We start from the raw sequence: 19,404 nt of genomic DNA, 5'->3' as shown, positions 1-19,404 counted from the left end.
AGCCTCTGTGCCACCCTTTACACTAATCCACTGGAGTAAGGGGTCGAATAATGGGCTCCACTGTTTAGGAAGTCAGTGACTATTTTGGCATGGATACAGGAGAGTTTTGATTGGTTCCAAGGATGAGGGACTACAGTGACACAGACAGACTACAGAAACTGGAGTTGGTCTCCTTACAGCACAGAAAGCAGAGAGAAACAGATATTCGAGTTTTGGAAGGTTTAGATAGAAGGAATTAACAGCAGCTGTTTTCACGGGCTTCAGTAGCCAGAGAGTATATTTATAAAGTCAAGAACAGAGGGAACATGTGAAAAATTGTAACATAATGAGGGGTGGAGGTTAGAATTTACAAGCTGGTGGCATGGGCAAAACAGATTCAAAAGTATTTTTTCAAAAGAGACTTGCAGTAAAAGAAAATCGAGAAAAGGAAGTAAACCATGAGGTTTGAAGGAGTCAAACAACAGAGTCAAGGGAGCATTATCACTCTTTAGCACAAAACTACTCTGAATTATATTTTAAGAAACACTATTTCCAAAGAGTGAAGGAGTCCTCAGGTGTTGAAAGCAAGTTATCTATAACTCTTATTTACTACATTGTCCAAAATGGTCCTGAAGTAGTGCAGTAGATGGATGCGGAATTATTTGATTAATTCAATCAGAGACCCACAAAAATATTTTCAGTCCTGCTAATGTAAACCATGTGTGAACATTAGAAAAATGCCCCCTGCAAAATCTGCATTTGACCTTGAAAAGGACGTGACAGTGGTTTAAATTTCAGCAACATAACCTCTTGTGAGGAATGATACTGAAAACAATTTTAGGCAAAAATCTAAATGTGAGCTATAAATGGCTGAATTCCAGAGAAAAAATAGCTCATTCATTATATTGCTTAAAGCTGAATGACATAGCATTCGAGCCAGAGCCAGAAGCTTTACTGAGGATACTTAATGACTTATAATGATGGAACACATGGAGAGCCAGGAGTAAGGTCACGTGCTTGTATCAAGTGTCTGGAAAAAAAAAAGACTGTCTCATAAACTTCTCATTTTCTACGGGTGTCAAAGAGTCTGGAAAGAGCGTGGGAGTGTGATGCTGAGGTACAGTATTAGTCAGATCATGTTAAAAGGTGCAGCGGTCTCAATGGGCTGAATGGCCTACTCCTGCTCTTATTTTCAGTGTTCCTAAAACCCTCTAGATTGGAATTTTCCTTTCTGGAATAATACGGCAAACTGTAAAAGGCATTTGATGTAATTTAAAGGAGCTCTGTTCAAGATTCTAAATATTATCCTCCATTATTTCTTCAGCTTTCCATAAAATATAAAATGATTATCCTGGTAGCAGAAATCAATTACTTTTTGCTCTGAAATCATTTGTAGTGGGAAGGAACTAGATGAGAGAAGAATGTTTGCTAAGACTAATTCACTGTCAGTTCGCACATTGCAGCTTTCACAATTGGAGTCACCGCTGAAAGGATCTCCGAGGGCTCATGTTAAATTAGATGGGATGGACAGTTAGAAGTCTTTTGATATTCATATTCACCAATAACAAAAGCATAATAGACAGCAACTGTCTGGCCGACTAAACTTTCGTGATGTTTTCAACAGAAACACCCCAAGGCTTCTTTGTCTGTGGACAACTTAAATTTTGCTTCAACGTTTTAAAATGGTAGACCACAGTGTGCAGCAAGCTGTTTACAAACAGTTAATTTAAGATTTGTGAAGGCTGCTCACAAAAGTAATTTCAAAATATACAACTCCTGAAGCAACAGTATCTGTGGTACACCAGTGTTTAAATGTAACTTCGCTGTAAGTGTTTTACAGACATTAACTTCTCACTGCCTTACGCAACAGCATGTCATTTGACCCACCATGAGCCATCCACAGGAGACTTCATTGGTATGGAAATAATTTTTGTTACAGGCAGCCAACATTAGCTTTTAACTCTTGCAAGCTAGACAGCTAAGGCTGCAAGTGGGAAAGGCTTTATCAATGATTCATCAAGATCATGTAAGACAGGGCAGCCCATTTATTCAGATCCATTGACTTTTCCTGGTCCATACAGAATCATTTCATTTTCCCTGGGAAAATAAATGCATATTCCTTCAAATTCTGTTTTATAAATGGAAGAGTAATTTTCAGTTGCATCTTTCTCTACTGTAGAAACAATTGCATAACACTCTACATGGGATGCCCGTTTGTCCTGTTTTATACTGGTCAGTCCAGTTTTCCGCTTTGCTCCATGATTGGTACCAATATCCTTTAAGATTATATTTTTATTTTTCAATGAAAATAAATTTGAAAACTTTGACAAAGATAAGAAAAAAGATTGAGACAGACTCACCTGCCTGTAGCCTATCATGATCATCCTGACCAAAACTACATTGATGTGGGTACCCAATGATTCATCATGGTAGATTTCATCAACCTGTAACAACAAATCCAAATGGTTTCAAATTGATGCAGTATATTGAAGTAAACATGCACCTGTTGGGCAGGCTACACGTAGAGGATTCTTGGTTTCACCTGCGTACTCAATCCTTTCAGTAACATATCATCTGTTGAGGTTTTATTTCCCATGATACTCAAGCTGTTAGTACTAGGTGTGCTAAAAATGGGTCTCAGGAAAATGTCACTTTTTCTGTGTAATTAACAACCAGCTAACAAACCTGCAGAAATGCCTAAATATGAAAGTTACAACTTTCAGCAAGGGATTTGATGAGCTGGTTATTAATTAAGCTGTTTTCAATGGCTTGGAGATCTGTGGGAACTTACTTTCGTGTATTCTAACAACGCACTTCAAATATGCTCATGTGTAAAACAAAAGATTCTTAGAATCAACTAAGATACCAGCAAAGTAATAACTAGATCAAAGATGCTATCCCCCCACTGCATCCCAAAACCAGCCCAGCCTGTCTCTGCCTCCTTAACCTGTTCTTCCTCTCACCCATCCTTTCCTCCCACCCCAAGCCGCACCTCCATTTCTATCCTGCCTCCTTGACCTGTCCATCTCCCCTGGACTGACCTATCTCCTCCCTACCTCCCCAACCATACTCTCCTCTCTACCTATTTTCTTTTCTCTCCATCTTCGGTCCGCCTCCCCCTCTCTCCCTATTTATTACAGAACCCTCTCCCCATCCCCCTCTCTGATGAAGGGTCTAGGCCCGAAACGTCAGCTTTTGTGCTCCTGAGATGCTGCTTGGCCTGCTGTGTTCATCCAGCTCCACACTTTGTTATCCTGGATTCTCCAGCATCTGCAGTTCCCATTCTCACTGATACAATACAACACAATCCAGTTCTGAGGGGCTGAACAGTGATTCAGTGGTTAGCACTGCTGCCTCACAGCGCCAGGGATCCAGGTTCAATTCCAGCCCCGGGTGACTGTCTGTGTTGAGTTTGCACTTTCTCCCCGTGTCTACATAGGTTTCCTCCGGGCACTCCAGTTTCCTCCCACAGTCCAAAGATGTACAGGATAGGTAGATTGGCCATGCTAAATTGCCCATAGTGTTCAGAATTGTGCAGGCTGAGTGGATTAACCATGGGAAATGCAAAAGTAGGGTAGGGCTGTGGGTCGAGTAATATGTTATTTGGATTGTCAGTGTGGAATCAATGAGCCAAGTGGCCTACTTCCACACTAAGTATTGAACGATTCTATGAATGCAATTTGAAATAATAGCCTTGACCGACACTCACGTCTCCCGATAGAGCTGTTAAACACTATGAATGGAACTCTTAAATCATTGTCATTGTGAACACATTAAACATGACATCACAACATTACCATTTTAGTTGATGATCACAGTGCTGGCTGCAAAAACAACGCAGGAAAAAGGATTATCTGCAGTCATTGTTCTTATAAGACTGAATTCTCAGACAGCTCACAATGTAGTGTTAAGAAACAGCAAGTAATTGATAATTTTTTGCCACCTGCAAAATATATATGATTTAAATAGTTACTTGGTATTGCTGAAAAAAATTCGAAGCTTACTGTCATGTACTCATCAGGACAATTTGCAAGAATACCAAAGTAAAGGAAAAATATCATTTATACTTAATGAGAGGAAGGTGCTGATAAGTTGGCAAGTGGACTCTGTTTGGTAGAGGCCTTACCATGGAGAATGTACCAGTTAATGATGACCGTCGTGCAAGGAAAGCTTTTTTGTCAGAGCAATGCCTTGGTTAATCCAAATTAATTTGTCTTGTTTAAAATTTAAACAAAGTTGGTTGTCAACTGTCAGTCATTACACAGCATACTCTTGGCAGGGACTTCAAAGTCCATCGACAAGAGTGGCTTAGAAGACCACTACTGGCTGAACTGCTGAGTCCTAAAGGAAACACCTACTGGGTTGGGTCTACAGAAGGTGGTGATGGAACCACCAAGAGGGCAAAAGCTATTTAAATTGTTCTCAACAATCTACCTGTGCAGATGCATCTATTATACCATTGTAGCAGCAACCACTGTGTGTTCTTATGAAAACAAAGTCTTATCTTCGCATTGAAGATTACCCATGTAAAATCAAGAAACATCTAAATGCCCTGGATACTGCACAGGCTGTAGTCCCTGACTCTGGAATTAGCCACACCCCAGCCAAGTTATTTCACTGCTAGTACAATACTAGCATCTACCCATTAATTTGGAAAATAGCTCAGGGATGTGCTGTACACTAAAAGCGGTACAAATCCAACCCTGCCAATTAGTGGCCCATTAGACTATTGTCTATTATCAGCAAAGTGATGGAAGGGGTCAATGGTGCTATCAAGCACAACTTGCTCAGTAGTAACTTGCTCAGTGACACTAAGTTTAAGTTCTGTTAGGGTGACTCATCGCCTAGTCTTATACAGCCTTGGTCTAAGCATGGACAAAAGAGCTGGAGTCAAGAAGTGAGGTGAGACAGTGACAACCCTTGACATCAAAGCTGCATTTGACAGCAGCTGGCATCAAGAAACTCTAGCAAAACTGGAATCAATGGCAATTGGGAAATTTCTCTGCCAGACGGAGACAAACCTAGCTCAAGGAATGATGGTTGTATTTGTTGGAGGCCGATGATCTCTGTCTCAGGACACCTCTGCAGAAGCTTCTCAGGGTACTGCCCTAGTTCCAGTCATCAGCTACTTCATCAATGACCTCCCCTCCATCAGAAGGGGATGTTCGCTGATCACTGCGCAAAGTTCAGTGCTTTTGTGACTGAAGAGATCTATGTCCAAATGAAGCAAGATCTGGACAATATCTGGGTCTGGGCTGACAAATGACAAGTAACATTCACACTGTACAAGTGCCAAGCAATGGCTATCCACAACAAGAGAATCTAACCAGTGTCTCTTGACGTTCAATATCATTACTCTTTTTTTAAAAATTCACTGATAGTCTAAACTATCACCCTGTTGCCATTGAAAACCTGGTGGTAAGCTGCTTTCTTGAAATGCTATCGGGGAGCAAGTTCCAGCATTTTGACCCAGTAATACTGAAGCAATAGTCATATTTCCAAGTCAGAATGGTGAGTGGCTTGGAGGAGAACTTGCAGGTGGTGGTATTGACATGCAACCGCTGCCCTTGTCCCTCTAGATGATAGTGGTAGAGAGTTTTCAAGGTGCTGTGTTAGCAGCCTTAATGACTTTCTGCAGTGCGTCTTGTAGATGATGCATATTGCAATGGTTTTGGTGATGGAGATATTGAATATTTGTGGATGTGCTGCTAATGAAACAGGGTGCTTTGTTCTGCATGTCCCAAACTTCTTGAATGAGCTGGATTCAACCAGGTACTATTGTTAACCTCTAACAACATCCTGCAAGGGGCTATTACCACCGTCCAGAAACCGAACTGGAGCAGGCATTTAAGTGCTGTGACCGCATGAATAGGTCAGCCACTGAGAATTCTACAATCCCAGAGCACGTAACTCGCTTTCTGTGTCCCTAAAGCCTGCCTATCATTATCAAGGCACAAGCCAGGAGTGTGATGGAATACTCCCCCCTTACTAGGATGGGTGCAGCCTGTTCGACTGACACCCTGTCCACTATCCTCAGCATTCACTAATGCAAACTGACAGCAAATGGGCACTATCTGGAATCTCAACCACCTAAAAGGACAAGGGCACCAGGTATATAGGACATCACCTCTTGCAAGCTCTCTGCCAAGCCATACACTTCCCTGAATTGGAACTACATTCCTTCACTATCACTGGGTCAATTTCTGGAATGTGCTTCCTAATAGCATTTTGGGTGCCCCTAAACTCCCCAAGGAGTAGTTCAAGGTGGCAAAATTTAAAAAATCCCAAAACATATGCAATTTTTAAAATGATATTTAGTTTCTCCCATCACCTGGCGAAACAGTATGCTGTAGGCCAAGATATTTTGTGTCTGAACATGTAGGGAGTTGAATCATAGAATCCGTACAGCATGGAAGCAGGCCAATTGGCCTATCAAATCCATACTAACCCTCTGAACAGTATGCCACCCACACTCACGCTCGTACCCTGTCCCTGTAACCCTGCATTTCCCATGGCTAATCCATCTAATATGCTTATCTTTGGACTATGGCAGGAAACCAAAGCACCCAGAGGAAACCCACGGGGAGAATGTACAAGCTCCACACAGACAGTCACCCGCGGCTGGAATTGAACCCGGGTCCCTAGTGCTGTGAGGCAGCAGTGCTAATCACTGAGTCACGTGCTGCCCTGAGTAGCAGCATAAAGCATTGACAATTTAACCAAAAATAATGTAAAGTGATTTTTTGGTTAAACAAGAAAGAACATTACTAAGAGTATAACAATTCCTGAAGAAGAGGACTGTGTAATTATTAAATCCGCAATTATTCATCAAGGCCAAGCCACAATGCACAATATAAAGAAACCCCTTTAAAAAAAGACTTCAACGTTCCTCACTAAAGGCATGCACAAGTGTGGGTGCAGTGAAATAAATGTTTCTGCGAATAATTTTTGAATATATTGTACCAAGAAATTTAATTGAAAAGAGTCATAACACAAGTATATTACTAAGTGTAATGTTCCTCATTTAATGCTTCTGTCCCCAGGGTGCCTACAAATGTAAGGATGTTTCTGTTTGATGTGACAGACTGTGAAAAACACAAATATGACCAAGAAGGGACAATAAAAGATGACCTTTAGCAAGGTGCCATTGATAAATACTTCAGCTCCATGAACAATCAAGTTTTCTTGCATCTCAAAGGAGAACATCTGGCTTTGTTCTTAGTTCAACAGATGTAACACAACTGCAACTGCAGCAGACACACTGCAAAGAAATCGAGACTTCACTATCTCATTTGGAGGACTTCAAAAAAGAGACTTTATTCAGGAAACAGCTTGGGCAGGATCACAACATCACAAAATGCAGGAGTAGCTCCTAGTTCTTTTGCCTAAATCGTGTACGATGCCAACATGGCAAGTGCAAGTGTTCATTATTTAGTACTATTATACAAGGTTGCAGCAAGTGAATCCAATTATAATTTGTGCCCACTCGCTGAGGAATAAAACAACCTAACAATTAGACTTGTCTTAATCATTTTCAAAAGAAACCTTAAATACAAATATTCCAGTACAAATAAATCATCAAAATATCACAGGCTGATAGAAAATAATCATAAAAAATACTAAGAATACTGGTTTTTGTGTCTCCAGGACCAGAATTTAAGAGGTAGAATTTACGCTGCAAATATAAAAAAACATTGCTTAGACAATTCCTGGAGTGTTGGAGAAACCAATAGTTTTGGAGAACAAAATGATAGCTGGCCTCCAATGAAAGGAAGAAGAGAGCTCCAATGGTTAAATTACAAGGGGAAATTTTTAGGGTTGCATTTCCTGAAATGTAGGAATCATCCAGGACTAGAGCCATATTCTAAAAGTATAGTACTGAAAGGTTCAGATCAAACTCAGTAAACACCTCCATACTCAAAGTTTTTACAAGATTCCTGTTGACCAGAATGACCATGGGAAAAGGTGAAAAGGTGATTAGACCTTGGTTGCAGGTCTGCAACAGTCAAATGGTTGGTGGATCAGGCTCAAGCGCCTAGTCAGTCTACTGCTGTTCTTATGTTTCGGTTCAGATCACAAATGACACAATAGTCCTTGGATTACACTACTCTATACATAAATAAATATTGGGCAGTATAGACAATATCGAAAGATCAAATGCTCTAACATAAATGACAGGCACTGCTGAATTCAAGAGGATAGCAAGACACTAAGCTGGCAACAGCAGCACAGCTCTCTAAAATTTTAACGTACAGCATTACAGACGCCATCCTAAAAGATCTAGCAATCGCTTTACAATGTTCTGCGGCCACTGATTAGTTGACTAATCCAATGCATAAAACTGCATTGCAAACCAGTACGAATTATCATAAAATGCAAAGACGTCTGTCACCTTCTAAAGCAATAGATTTAGAATGAGAATTAGCCCTTATTGTCACATATATTCAATGAGTATAGTGAAATGTTGATACTTCGCCTATTACAGCATCATCCTAGGTACACTTTCCTTAGTTACAAGATTTTAGAAAATAGAGAAATCAAATATCCAGGGGAGCAGAAAGAAGAGTTCAGAACCAGTCGTCCATCCCAGGCCAAGCTGACACCTAGCCTCCAGTCCACACCAAGCCCTGGCTCCAGACCACACCAGTGACTGGGAGACTGCTTCAGACCACCACGCCAGGAGGCCATCTCCTGGGAGGCTGCTATGCGAGGCCAAGAGGTTGCCAATTGTAAAACGTCATGCAAAACAGCCACGTTGTCTTATATCATTGCATGCTAATTGACCAAAACTTGACTTATTTGTGATGAGGAATGGAGAACGTACTTGCTGAAAGGAGAGTGTGTGCGCATTATACCAATGCATGCATAGATCAATCGTGTATTTCAATAATGCATAATGGCAGGCAAATTCAATTTTGCACCATGATACCTAAACACATCACAGTATAATTGTAGATTTTCTCTGACCAGTATAGGGGTGTTTCAGGAAACTGTGTTTTTAAGTATGTAATAAAGTCTAGAAATATTGGTTATATATCTGTGCATAATTTGAAAGCAGATAACAAATTAACAACATTAAAATTTTAAAAAGTCCAAGAACATCTTTTCTGAATGCTCAACATCTTTCCTATAGCAGGCAGACCAGAAATGTATGGAGCATTCCAATAACTGTCTTACCAATGTCTTGTACAGCCAAAACGTGAACTCCTTTACTCAATTGACTGACCAATGAAGACAATCACATAAATGCCTTCTTCACCACTCTGTCTACCTGCAACTTTCAAAAAACTATGCACCTGCACCCCTAGGCCTCTTTGTTCAGCAACAATCCCCGTCTATGGAATAAATCCCATGCTGGTTAGACTTACCAAAATGCAACACCTCTCATTTATCTAAATTAAACTCCATCTGTCACCCTGTCCATTGGCCCATCATGTTCTATTGCATTCAGAGATGATCTTCTTACTGTCCACTACTCCACCAATTTTGGTATTATCTGCAAACTTACTAACCATAGCTCCTATATTCACATCCAAATCATTTATACAAATGATGAAAAATGGTGGACTTTGAAGGATCCTTGCAGCATCCTGCTGATCACAAGTCTCCAATCTGAAAAGCAACCCTCTATCATCACCCTCTGACTCCTACCTTCAAGCCAATTTTGTATCCAATCCCTCTGGATTCCACATGATCTAACCTTGCTAACCAAAGGTGGAGGTAGTCAAATTCTCGCTGTGCAAGTGGGTGAAAGGTTATCATTGTAGACAGGAAGGTGGAGTAATCAGATAAGCCATGATTCTAGCTGAAAGATGGAGCTGTGTTGCTGGACAGAGTGGCCTTCCACTGTTCCTCATCATATGCTCACATGTCCAATTTTATTGTAAATGTCATGATCCTATTCACATCAACCACTCCTGGTGGCACTGAGTTCCACATTCTCACCAGTCTCCTGGAAAAGGCTTTATGAACAGAGGTACAGAATACAAAAACAAAGCTAAAATTTTATAAATCACTGCTTAGCCCAACTGGTTTAGTAGCTCAATATTAATTGGTACTCTGGACACCACATTTCTGAAAATATGTAGGACAGGCAGGACTTATACACTTAAAGGGGAGAGTTGTTGAACAAAGAGACCTTGGAATGCCAGTTAAATAGTTCCTTGAAAGTGGAGTTGCAGGAAGACAGCATAGCGAAGAAGGCATTTGATATGCTTTCCTTTATTGGATAGTGCATGAAGTATAGGAGTTGGGAGGCCCCAATTTGGCTGTACAGGACATTGGTTAGGCCACTTTTGGAATACTATGTTCAATTCTGGTCACCCTGCTATAGGAAGGTTGTTGCGAAACTTGAAAGGGTTCAGAAAAGATTTACAAGGATGCTGCCAGGGTTGGAAGGTTTAAGCTATAGGAAGAGGCTGGATCGGCTAAGGCTATTTTACCTGGAGCGTCAAAGGCTGAGTGGACCTTATGCTGGTTTACAAAATCATGAGGGGCATTGGTAGGGTAAATAAACACGGCCTCTCTCTCATGGTAGGGGAGTTCAAATTGAGAAGGTATAGGTTTAAAGGTGACAGGGGAAAGATTAAAAGGGACAATTTTTTCATGCAGAGGGTGGTGCACATATGGAACGAGCTGCCAGAGGAAGTGGTGGATGCTGGTACAATTACAACATTTAAAAGGCATCTAGATGAGTATATGTATAGGAAGGGTTTAGAGGGATATGGACCAAATGCTGGCAAGTGAGACTAGACTTATCCAGATATCTAGTCACATGGGCAAGTTGGACAGACAGGTCTGTTTCTATGCTGTATATCTCGAATACTCTATGAGACCTCTCTTCAGAGTTAACAGCAGGTACAACCCTGGCCAATACAGCTAAAAGAGATTACTTAATGAGAAAAGTTCAAATCTACCAGAGAACTTTAAAAAAAAGGAGTGTTCCGCTAAATGGTGCCCTAAGCCTGTTGCAACGTTCAGTTAGATAATGAGACCACTTACCACCTCCATGCTCCTCAATTCACTTAGTATCCAGTCTTAGTCTTGACTATATTTAATGATAAAGCATCTGCAGCCTCAGTGGTAGAGAATTCTCGAGATTAGTGTCCCTCGGAGTGAAAATCTTTCCCCTCAGCTTAACACTACTTAATTCCACGCGATTCTTTGTAAATGGCCTCTCACTTATCCCACAGCCATGAGTCCTAGTCTCTGGCCAGGGGAAGCAAACTTTTGTGGAAAGCACAAGAAGCTCCTTGATTGCACCCCCACAAAATCATGAGGCGCATGGATAGGGTGAATAGCTAAGGTCTTTTTCCCACGGTAGGCAAGTACAAAACTACAGCGCTTGGGTTTAACATAAGAAGGGTAAAGTTTAAAAGCCAACTTTTTCCACACAGAGGGTGGGGCCTGCATGGAATGAGCTGCCAGGAAAGGTGGAGGAGGCTGGTACAATGACAACATTTAAAAGGAATCTGGATGGGTACATGAATAGGAAGGGTTTACAGGGATATGGACCAAATGCTGGCAAATGGGCCCGGGTCAGTTTATAATATCTGGTTGGTTGTGGATGAGTTGGACCGAAGGGACTGTTTCTGCGCTGTTTGACTGTAACTCTAATAGGACATGTTTAAATTTAAACTTTTAGTATCGCACTAGTGCATGCAAGTACATCTATTGGTAATATCGGTGGTCTTATACAAATGGCACCTCAAAGGCCACATAGCAACAGATCGTCCAAAATCGATGCAACCTTTAATTATGAACACTTTAAATTTATTTTGTACACATCATGTTGCATCCTCAGATATTGATCAGTATACTTACTAATAGCAGAAATGATATTGGCTGATTATGCTAAACCTGCTGCATACTCTCATGCTGACTACAGCTGTAATGCTTTCATTCTTGATCTCAGAAATAAGGAGCTACAGAATTTCATATACTATATGTTAAGCCATAAGCCTTGGTATGCGTAACTTCTCAGTATCTACGGTCACTGACCAAAATCAGCACCATTGTCAAACTCACTGCTTCTCTCTAAAGATATATGCTTTTAGAAAAAAAATCACCACCCTCTCCTCTCCATCCATCAGTGAAGAAATTCCTCAAGTTTGCTGCATTCATACTATTCTGAACACTTCCTCTCAGAACTGTTTCCCTGATTAATTTGACTTTCTGCTGAGTGCATTCAGCACTCTTCCATTTCTCAGGTGAACATACACTGCAAAGGCAATTTCCACATTATTGTTTGCACAGGTCTAATTTTCAACTTGCAATCGACCATTTTTTTCTAGGATGGTTTAAATTAGCAGCAGTGGGAGGCTGTACAACAAAAATTGTATGGTAATTTTTCTACATAGATGGCAACTACGCATAAGTAACGCAAAAATAACATTGATGTCTTTTTAATTTTATCTCTTATGTTCCTAACTTGTACTATGAATAACTGTGATGTAACTTTATTCTTTTTCTATTTCGTATCTAAGATTTGTACCTAGGTACTTTGTACCCAAGATGGTACCATATGGGGTGACATTATAAACTTTTCATTGTACTCCTGTACTTCTGCACTCGAGCACACATGACAATAAACCTAAACTTTTTGAGTGATACAGAATGTAAATACAGATTTACTACCTCTTCTTCCACATAAAAAGCTATACAATTTCACTGTGAATGAAAACAACAGAACCCTGAGTGTACATTTGAAGTCACATGTTTCCTTTGAGCTGTTGCTGAGCAAACATGTTGAGCAGCCAGATTAAAAACGCAAATCTTTCCTCAACTCCTGAATGGTTAAATCTGCCTCCCTTGGCTGTGCATATAGTAACCTTGTTTAATCAAAAGAAACATTGCCTTAATCTGTGAAAACACGTCTTTAACAGCTTCATACAGAGTGAATGTGTTGACACTGGAAAGTACTCAATAGCTGAAGAAAGACACAAGAAGCTGCTAATGTAGAACAATAAACTGACCAATTGTGAAAAAATAAATTCATTAAGTTTTTACATTAGCAAAGGACAAAGCTCATATTCAGAATTCCCATTCACAGACCTGTACTGAACAGAAGATAAATCTCCTGGCACTGAGGAGCCTGCAGTAATGCATCCTATTAATTGTAATGTGCACATTGAAAGGGAAGGTGACTTTATTTTCCATTGCATGATAATGTGTACACAAGAATATTGATTTAGAAGCTGGGACAATTATTCACCAAGTTGCCAATGAACAGAAACAATTATGCTTTTGCACTAAAACTGTTAAACACAATGAAGAATTAAAAAGTGCACCAATTGTCAGGATAAAGAAAAAAATACTCGGAGTGCTAGGGAAAAAAATATCTTCCTACATGCTGTACACAAGTTCACTGGGTCAATCTGAGGCCCTTCAGGGGATCAGGGTCTGTTCCTCATAAAAGGCAAAGATTCTTCTCCCTGAGGCAGAGGACATCAGTCAAAGATTGCTTCAAGTAAAAAGTTGTAGTTCAGAGTCATCTTTGTCAAGAACTTGGGCAGTAATCTTTCTGATGTTTAACATTTCTTTAACTCATGACTCTAAGACCAAGGTACGGAAGAGCTTTAAAAGGAGTTTCATTTCCATGGTGCTGTGCGGCTTTAGCATCAGTCAAAAGGAATAAAAAAAAACAAGCTGATTTTCCAGCTGCAAAGTTTATGTATTAAAAAATATTTTTTGAAATAACAATAACACATAACAATAAACCCATAATTAGTTTCGTCAAACAAAAATATTCCTGGACTTGATGTTCTACATTTAATTAAAACATCACTGAAAAGGGGCAGCACGGTGGCTCAGTGGCTAGCACTGCAGCCTCACAGCACCAGGGACCCGGGTTCAATTCCAGCCTTGGGCAGCTGTCCGTGTGGAGTTTGCACATTCTCCCCATGTCTGTGTGGGTTTCCTCCGGGTGCTCCGGTTTCCTCCCACAGTCCAAAGATGTGCAAGCTAGGTGGATTGGCCATGCTAACTTGCCCGTAGTGCTCAGGGTGTGTGGGTTATAGGGGGATGGGTCTGGATGGGATGCTCCAAGGGGCGGTGTGGACTTGTTGGGCCGAAGGGCCTGTTTCCACACCGTAGGGAATCTAATCTAGAGTGGTGAGATGTATAATGGATGAGATGTACAATGGTCCTCTATCAGTGGCACAGTTCAGGAACCGAGAAAATAACTAAAGAGTTAATCCAATTGAATGAAGGATTACACTAGGGGTGATTTCCTAGTTTTGCTATTGATAGCTAGGGCTCTGGGTAAGTAAGGAACAGGCACAAATAGCCTTCATAATATGCATGTCAGAGCAATAGAGCTACCCAGAGTGAGCTGAGCAGGAGGATCCCAGTTTCAATCTCCAGTCAAGGCAGGCAACCTCACCAGAAAAGTTTGGAGATATCATTATTTATATTCCCCACCTCCCTGCTCGGGAAGGGGGAAAAAAATCACATTGTGCACATTTAAGACCATCCAGAGGACTTGCATGGACATTGGATAAGAACAGGATCAAGATTTAATGATGCTTTCCTCCATGTCCTATGTTTTGATAATACTCATTAGTTATATTTAGAAGGGACAACATTTTCATGCAGAGGTTGAATGGCATGGGTGACTTGGGCCGAAGGGTCTGTTCCCTTACTGTACAACCCTATGACTCTAAGCTATCAAACAAAGAATGGACTGAATTTCTGGAAATGTCCACAGGGCTGAACTCTGACAGATACACAGCTTTAAATGCGGAACTGGAAAAATTTGAGAAAAGAAACATATTAAGCATATTTAAGATTCTAACAACAAAACCTCACACAGGCACTCAATGGGGATAAGGGGTAGCAGATGTAAAACAGGGATTAGGAGAAATTAGAGATCAAAAAACTGCAGATGCTGGAAACCAAGCAAGATAAACTGGAGGCTGGAATAACACAGCAAGGGAGGGAGCATCTGGAGGAAAGGAGGAGTCACCATTTCAGGCATAATCCTTCTTTCAGACTGGAAATTACTTCTCTCAAAAGGTTCAGGAATTAGAGGAATGTGTTACTCCAGGGAGCAGAGGATGCTGGGATATCGAGTCAATTTGAGGAGAAATTGGACACACTTTTAATTAGAAATGGGTTGAAGGGTTATAGAGAATGGCAGGAAAATGGAGTTGAGACCGAAATGAGATGTGCCGTGATCATACTGAATAGCGGATAAGGGTCGAGAGGTTGAATTGCCTTCTCCTGTTCCTAGTTCTTATGCTGAGTGTTTGGCACGAATGTTATCATCAGCCACGTTGATCCAAAATTTCTTGTGAGAATGCTGCAACTTATCACATATACTAAAACATATTACAATTTTAAAGCTTTGAAAGAATGGAAAGCCCATAAGGTGCAATTGCAGTGGTGACAGTACACTGCTTTTCATTTGAGAGAATTCTGCAAACCAGATGTTTAATCTTTTTAGAAAAACACATTTCATGTGATTTGAATTTGCTGTTTTGAGCTGAACATGGCACAAGTTCAGTGAGTTAAAAACTTTTTTCTTTCAGGTCATTTCAAACACTACTGGTAGAATAAACAAATGAGTTATATATTAAAATAACTTGCAATTCTAATGAGAATATTAACTACAGATCACAAAAATATATGCTTCTTGGGTTCTTATTTTGCCTAAAAATTAGGCTATGGCTACAATAAAATATTTCTGTCAAAAATTCACCATCCTGAGCATCAACATAGATTGCATACTAACAAGCGTTCGAGTCGGAAATTCAGAAATATTTTTGACAACACAACAACTGCACATTAGTTGAGAACTGTCCAGGCAGACCGTAAATAATTCTTCATGCAGGCTGCAATTCACACAATGCCAAATATTTTTTGGCACAGCAGCAGTGCAGAAAAACTCTCAAAAGTTCAAGAGGAAACCTCCAATTCGAAACAAGTTGATAAATGCACCAGTACCGAAGCACATTACTTTGTGTGCTCCTTTCAATTCAAATAGAGAACATTGCATTATTTTAGATAAAATCTACATAAGAACAGGCTGTTTGGCCCTATTGTTCTCTGCCAGGATCTACCCTACACAGAAGCCTCCTTTCTTCCCAAACCATCTAACGTTGTCAGCATTTAATCATTTCCATTCCTCATGTGGATTAAGCTCCCATTAAATACTGAAATCACTTGTGGCTGAATTATAGGCAACTAGATAAATTTATAGTGAAGAATTATGTATATTTCAAAAAAGACTATACAAAGAGTGAACTATATTGCAAAACAACAGCAAATTTTGCCTGTTTTTATAAATTTACACAGGAACAGCAAAAATTAAGTGACATCTATAAATGATCTTATCACATTGCGAATTTATCTGATATCAAGAAATGTCGTAACGTAATGTATATGGCAAAAGGTAAGAGCCCTTACAACAAAGTGTGGCACTGAAGACTTGGGGTCCAGAACCCAACTAGGTATACGTGTAGAAACCCCTAGGTCCGGGATGTAGAATCATCCGGGTAGAGTTAATATGTAACAAAAAACAGAAGAGTTTAAGCTATCTATAGGTTTTCAAATCGGAGTGGTAAATTAGAGGACGGCACTGGGCTGGAAATTATAGAAGCAAATAACAAGGGTGCTACGGTAATCATGGGTGACTTAGTCTCCATATAGGCTGGGAAAACCTCATAAGCAATAATCGTGAGAAGGATGAATTCCTAGAGAGTGTACAAGCCTATACTTTAGTACCAATTAGGGAAAAGACAATCCTAGATCTGATGATGTGCAGTGCGCAATGGTTAATTAACAATCTTCTTGGACAATGTCCTTTGGGGAGGAGTGATCATAATATAGTAGTGTTCCTAAGTGGGATGGAGAGAATTTGTCCAATCAAAACTTAGGTTAGCAAATCTAAATAAAGCAAAGAAGGTTTGATGGCTGAGTTGGGTACAACAAATTGGGAACCTCATTAACAGGTATGAACGTGATAGCTATTATCAAGGTGCAACTGTAGGCATTGCAACAGTTACACATGCCTTTTTAGTGCAAAAACACAGCAGCAAGAGTGGCAACTTGACTAAGATTTCCCCAAACCAGTGAATTAACAAAGGAGAAAGCATACATTAGGTTCATTTTACAGACTATTACAGAATATTGTGACCGCTCAGTGTCACCTTTGTTGGTTTAACATTCAAAGTCTGGCAGTTACCAACCAAATCAGCATTAATGGGTATATTCTTCTTAGTAACACTTCTAGCGATCAGAGGCCACTTGCCAACCTATCAGCATACTCATGCAGTATAAATTATGGTTTTCCCTTTAAATTTACATTCTTGCAAAATATCCTAATCACAGCAAGACGAAAAGTTTCAACAAGATGTTTTTTTGTCGCAAAACTAAAATTAGTATTTCTAAGAAATATAGGGCTGAAGAAACTAATGAAACTGTAACCTGATAAAGCCAGAGGGCCTGATCATGCACATCCCAAGATATTAATTGTGGCAGCTGTGGATGTGGTGAACATACTAGTTATCATCTTCCAAGATTCTATACATCCTGGAATACTCCCGGGAGTTGGGAGGGTGGCAAATGTATCACCACTATTTAAAAAAGGAGGAATGGATGAAGTATGGCTTTACAGATTGGTTAGCCCAACATCCAAGATAGGAAAAATGCTGGAGTCTATTACAAAGGATGTGATTACATTGAACTCACAAAATATCAATGGGATTTGACAAAGCTAGATTTAGGAAAGAGAAATCGTGTTTGACAAACATGAGAGTTTTGAGAATGTAACCAGTTAAAATGGATAAGCGAAAACCAGTAGATGTTCACAATAATTTCAATAAAACCCCATGTAAGAGATCAGTATGTAAGATTAAAGCACGAAGGACTGAGTGTAATTCACTGGCATGGTCAGCAGACAGAAAACAATGAATAGAACAAAACGATCATTTTCAGAGTGAAAGGTAATGGCTAGTGGGGTATCACAGGATCTGTTCTTGGATCTCAACTGTTCACAATATGTATATATCAACAACTTGGGTGAGGCAATTGAATACCATCCATTAACTTAAACATTCACTTCCTCCATCACCAATGCACTAGCCTTCCCGCTGATCAATTCCCGCTACCCCCTACAGGCATCCACCAATCACCATCCCACCCATGTTTCCTCCCCCAGCTCCACCTCTCCTTCTCCTATTTATTACCCCTCCCCACTCCTGAAAGAGGGTCTAGGCTTGAAACGTTGACTTTCCCGCTCCTCTGATGCTGTCTAGCCTGCTGTGTCCTTCCAGCTCCACACTGTATCAACTCTGACTCCAGCAACTGCAGTGCTTGCTATTTCTGACCCCTTCACTTTTGTATTGGCAACGTTATTCATTTGATACCAAAGAACACAAAAAATATTCAATTTGTATTTTTGCATGGATGAGTGGTGGCTCACAAATGTTGAGATAACGTTTTCTTCTCTTAAGGTATAAAATGTAGATCAATAGGAGGCAAAAGAGTTGAAGAATTCTGTGGTAAGGCAACCCAGGCAAATGCGCTTGCAGGCTTATTCAATCTCATTTTCAGTTCTTGGCATAGAGAGACTTCATCTGTGCCAGAGTAAAGTGTTATTTACAAATGATGCAGATGCAATCTGAAGATTGGCAATACTTTCATTTTGATTTACACAACAAAAATAGTGGCAGACCATTTTTAAAAGAGCAGTCGGTAGCAGGCTGTGATAACAGATGTCTCAGGCAGCGATGCCTTCCATCAGAGGATCGATGTTGGTTGAACTGTTTGCTACCATAGTTTAAACTCTTCACCTCTTAAAATTGCTGATTTAAATTGATGAGGATTTCACAGTTGCTATTCTTGCAGAGGTGTTAATCTATTTGGAGCAATTCCATGTTAAAATTTAGAACATGTTATATGCTTGTCCACTTACAGCACTAACTAGGATTTCAAGATATTTATATTAGGAATAGACCTATATATAATATAAATTGTTTATTTGAGACACAATTATATCTCTGAAAATGACCAGGTGCATTTTTAAATTCAGTCCTATGTTAAAAAAAACTACACAAATAACTGTGCCACTTCTTCTATCCTATCTCTGGAGTGTGGGGAAAAAAAAATTCAGAGTTAACGTTTTGGGTCCAGTGACCCTTCCTCAGAACACTGGACTCGAAACGTTAACTTTGATTTCTTCTTCACATATGCTGCCAGACCTGCTGAGCTTTTCCAGCAACTCCGGTTTTTTGATCCTGATTTACAGCATCCGCTGTTCTTTTGGTGTTCTCAGCGTTGGGATACTCTAACCATTGAAGCACAGACTGTCTTACGGATTGTTACATGGATATTGGGATGATGCAAGGTTACATTGGCCTCCCTAATTTAAAGGCAAGACCTCACTAATTTTCTTTACTTACGAAGTGGGAATCTGAAAGAATG

At 40.1% G+C, this 19,404-nt stretch overlaps 1 protein-coding gene across 3 annotated transcripts in view; it reads right to left on the bottom strand.

Annotated features, from left to right (window-relative positions):
• The window catches only part of LOC125467530 (A disintegrin and metalloproteinase with thrombospondin motifs 3), a 178,850-nt gene that overhangs the window by 71,001 nt on the left and 88,445 nt on the right, over positions 1-19,404 (bottom strand). For all 3 annotated transcript variants that reach the window (XM_048563530.2, XM_048563528.2, XM_048563529.2), the window contains exon 5: positions 2,340-2,423. In XM_048563530.2, coding sequence (XP_048419487.2) covers positions 2,340-2,423 — 84 coding nt within the window. The remainder of the gene's footprint in view (positions 1-2,339; positions 2,424-19,404) is intronic.

Source organism: Stegostoma tigrinum, chromosome 37 (assembly GCF_030684315.1).
Source record: "Stegostoma tigrinum isolate sSteTig4 chromosome 37, sSteTig4.hap1, whole genome shotgun sequence".
NCBI lineage: Eukaryota > Metazoa > Chordata > Chondrichthyes > Orectolobiformes > Stegostomatidae > Stegostoma > Stegostoma tigrinum.
This window is presented reverse-complemented; position numbering and strand designations above follow the sequence as displayed.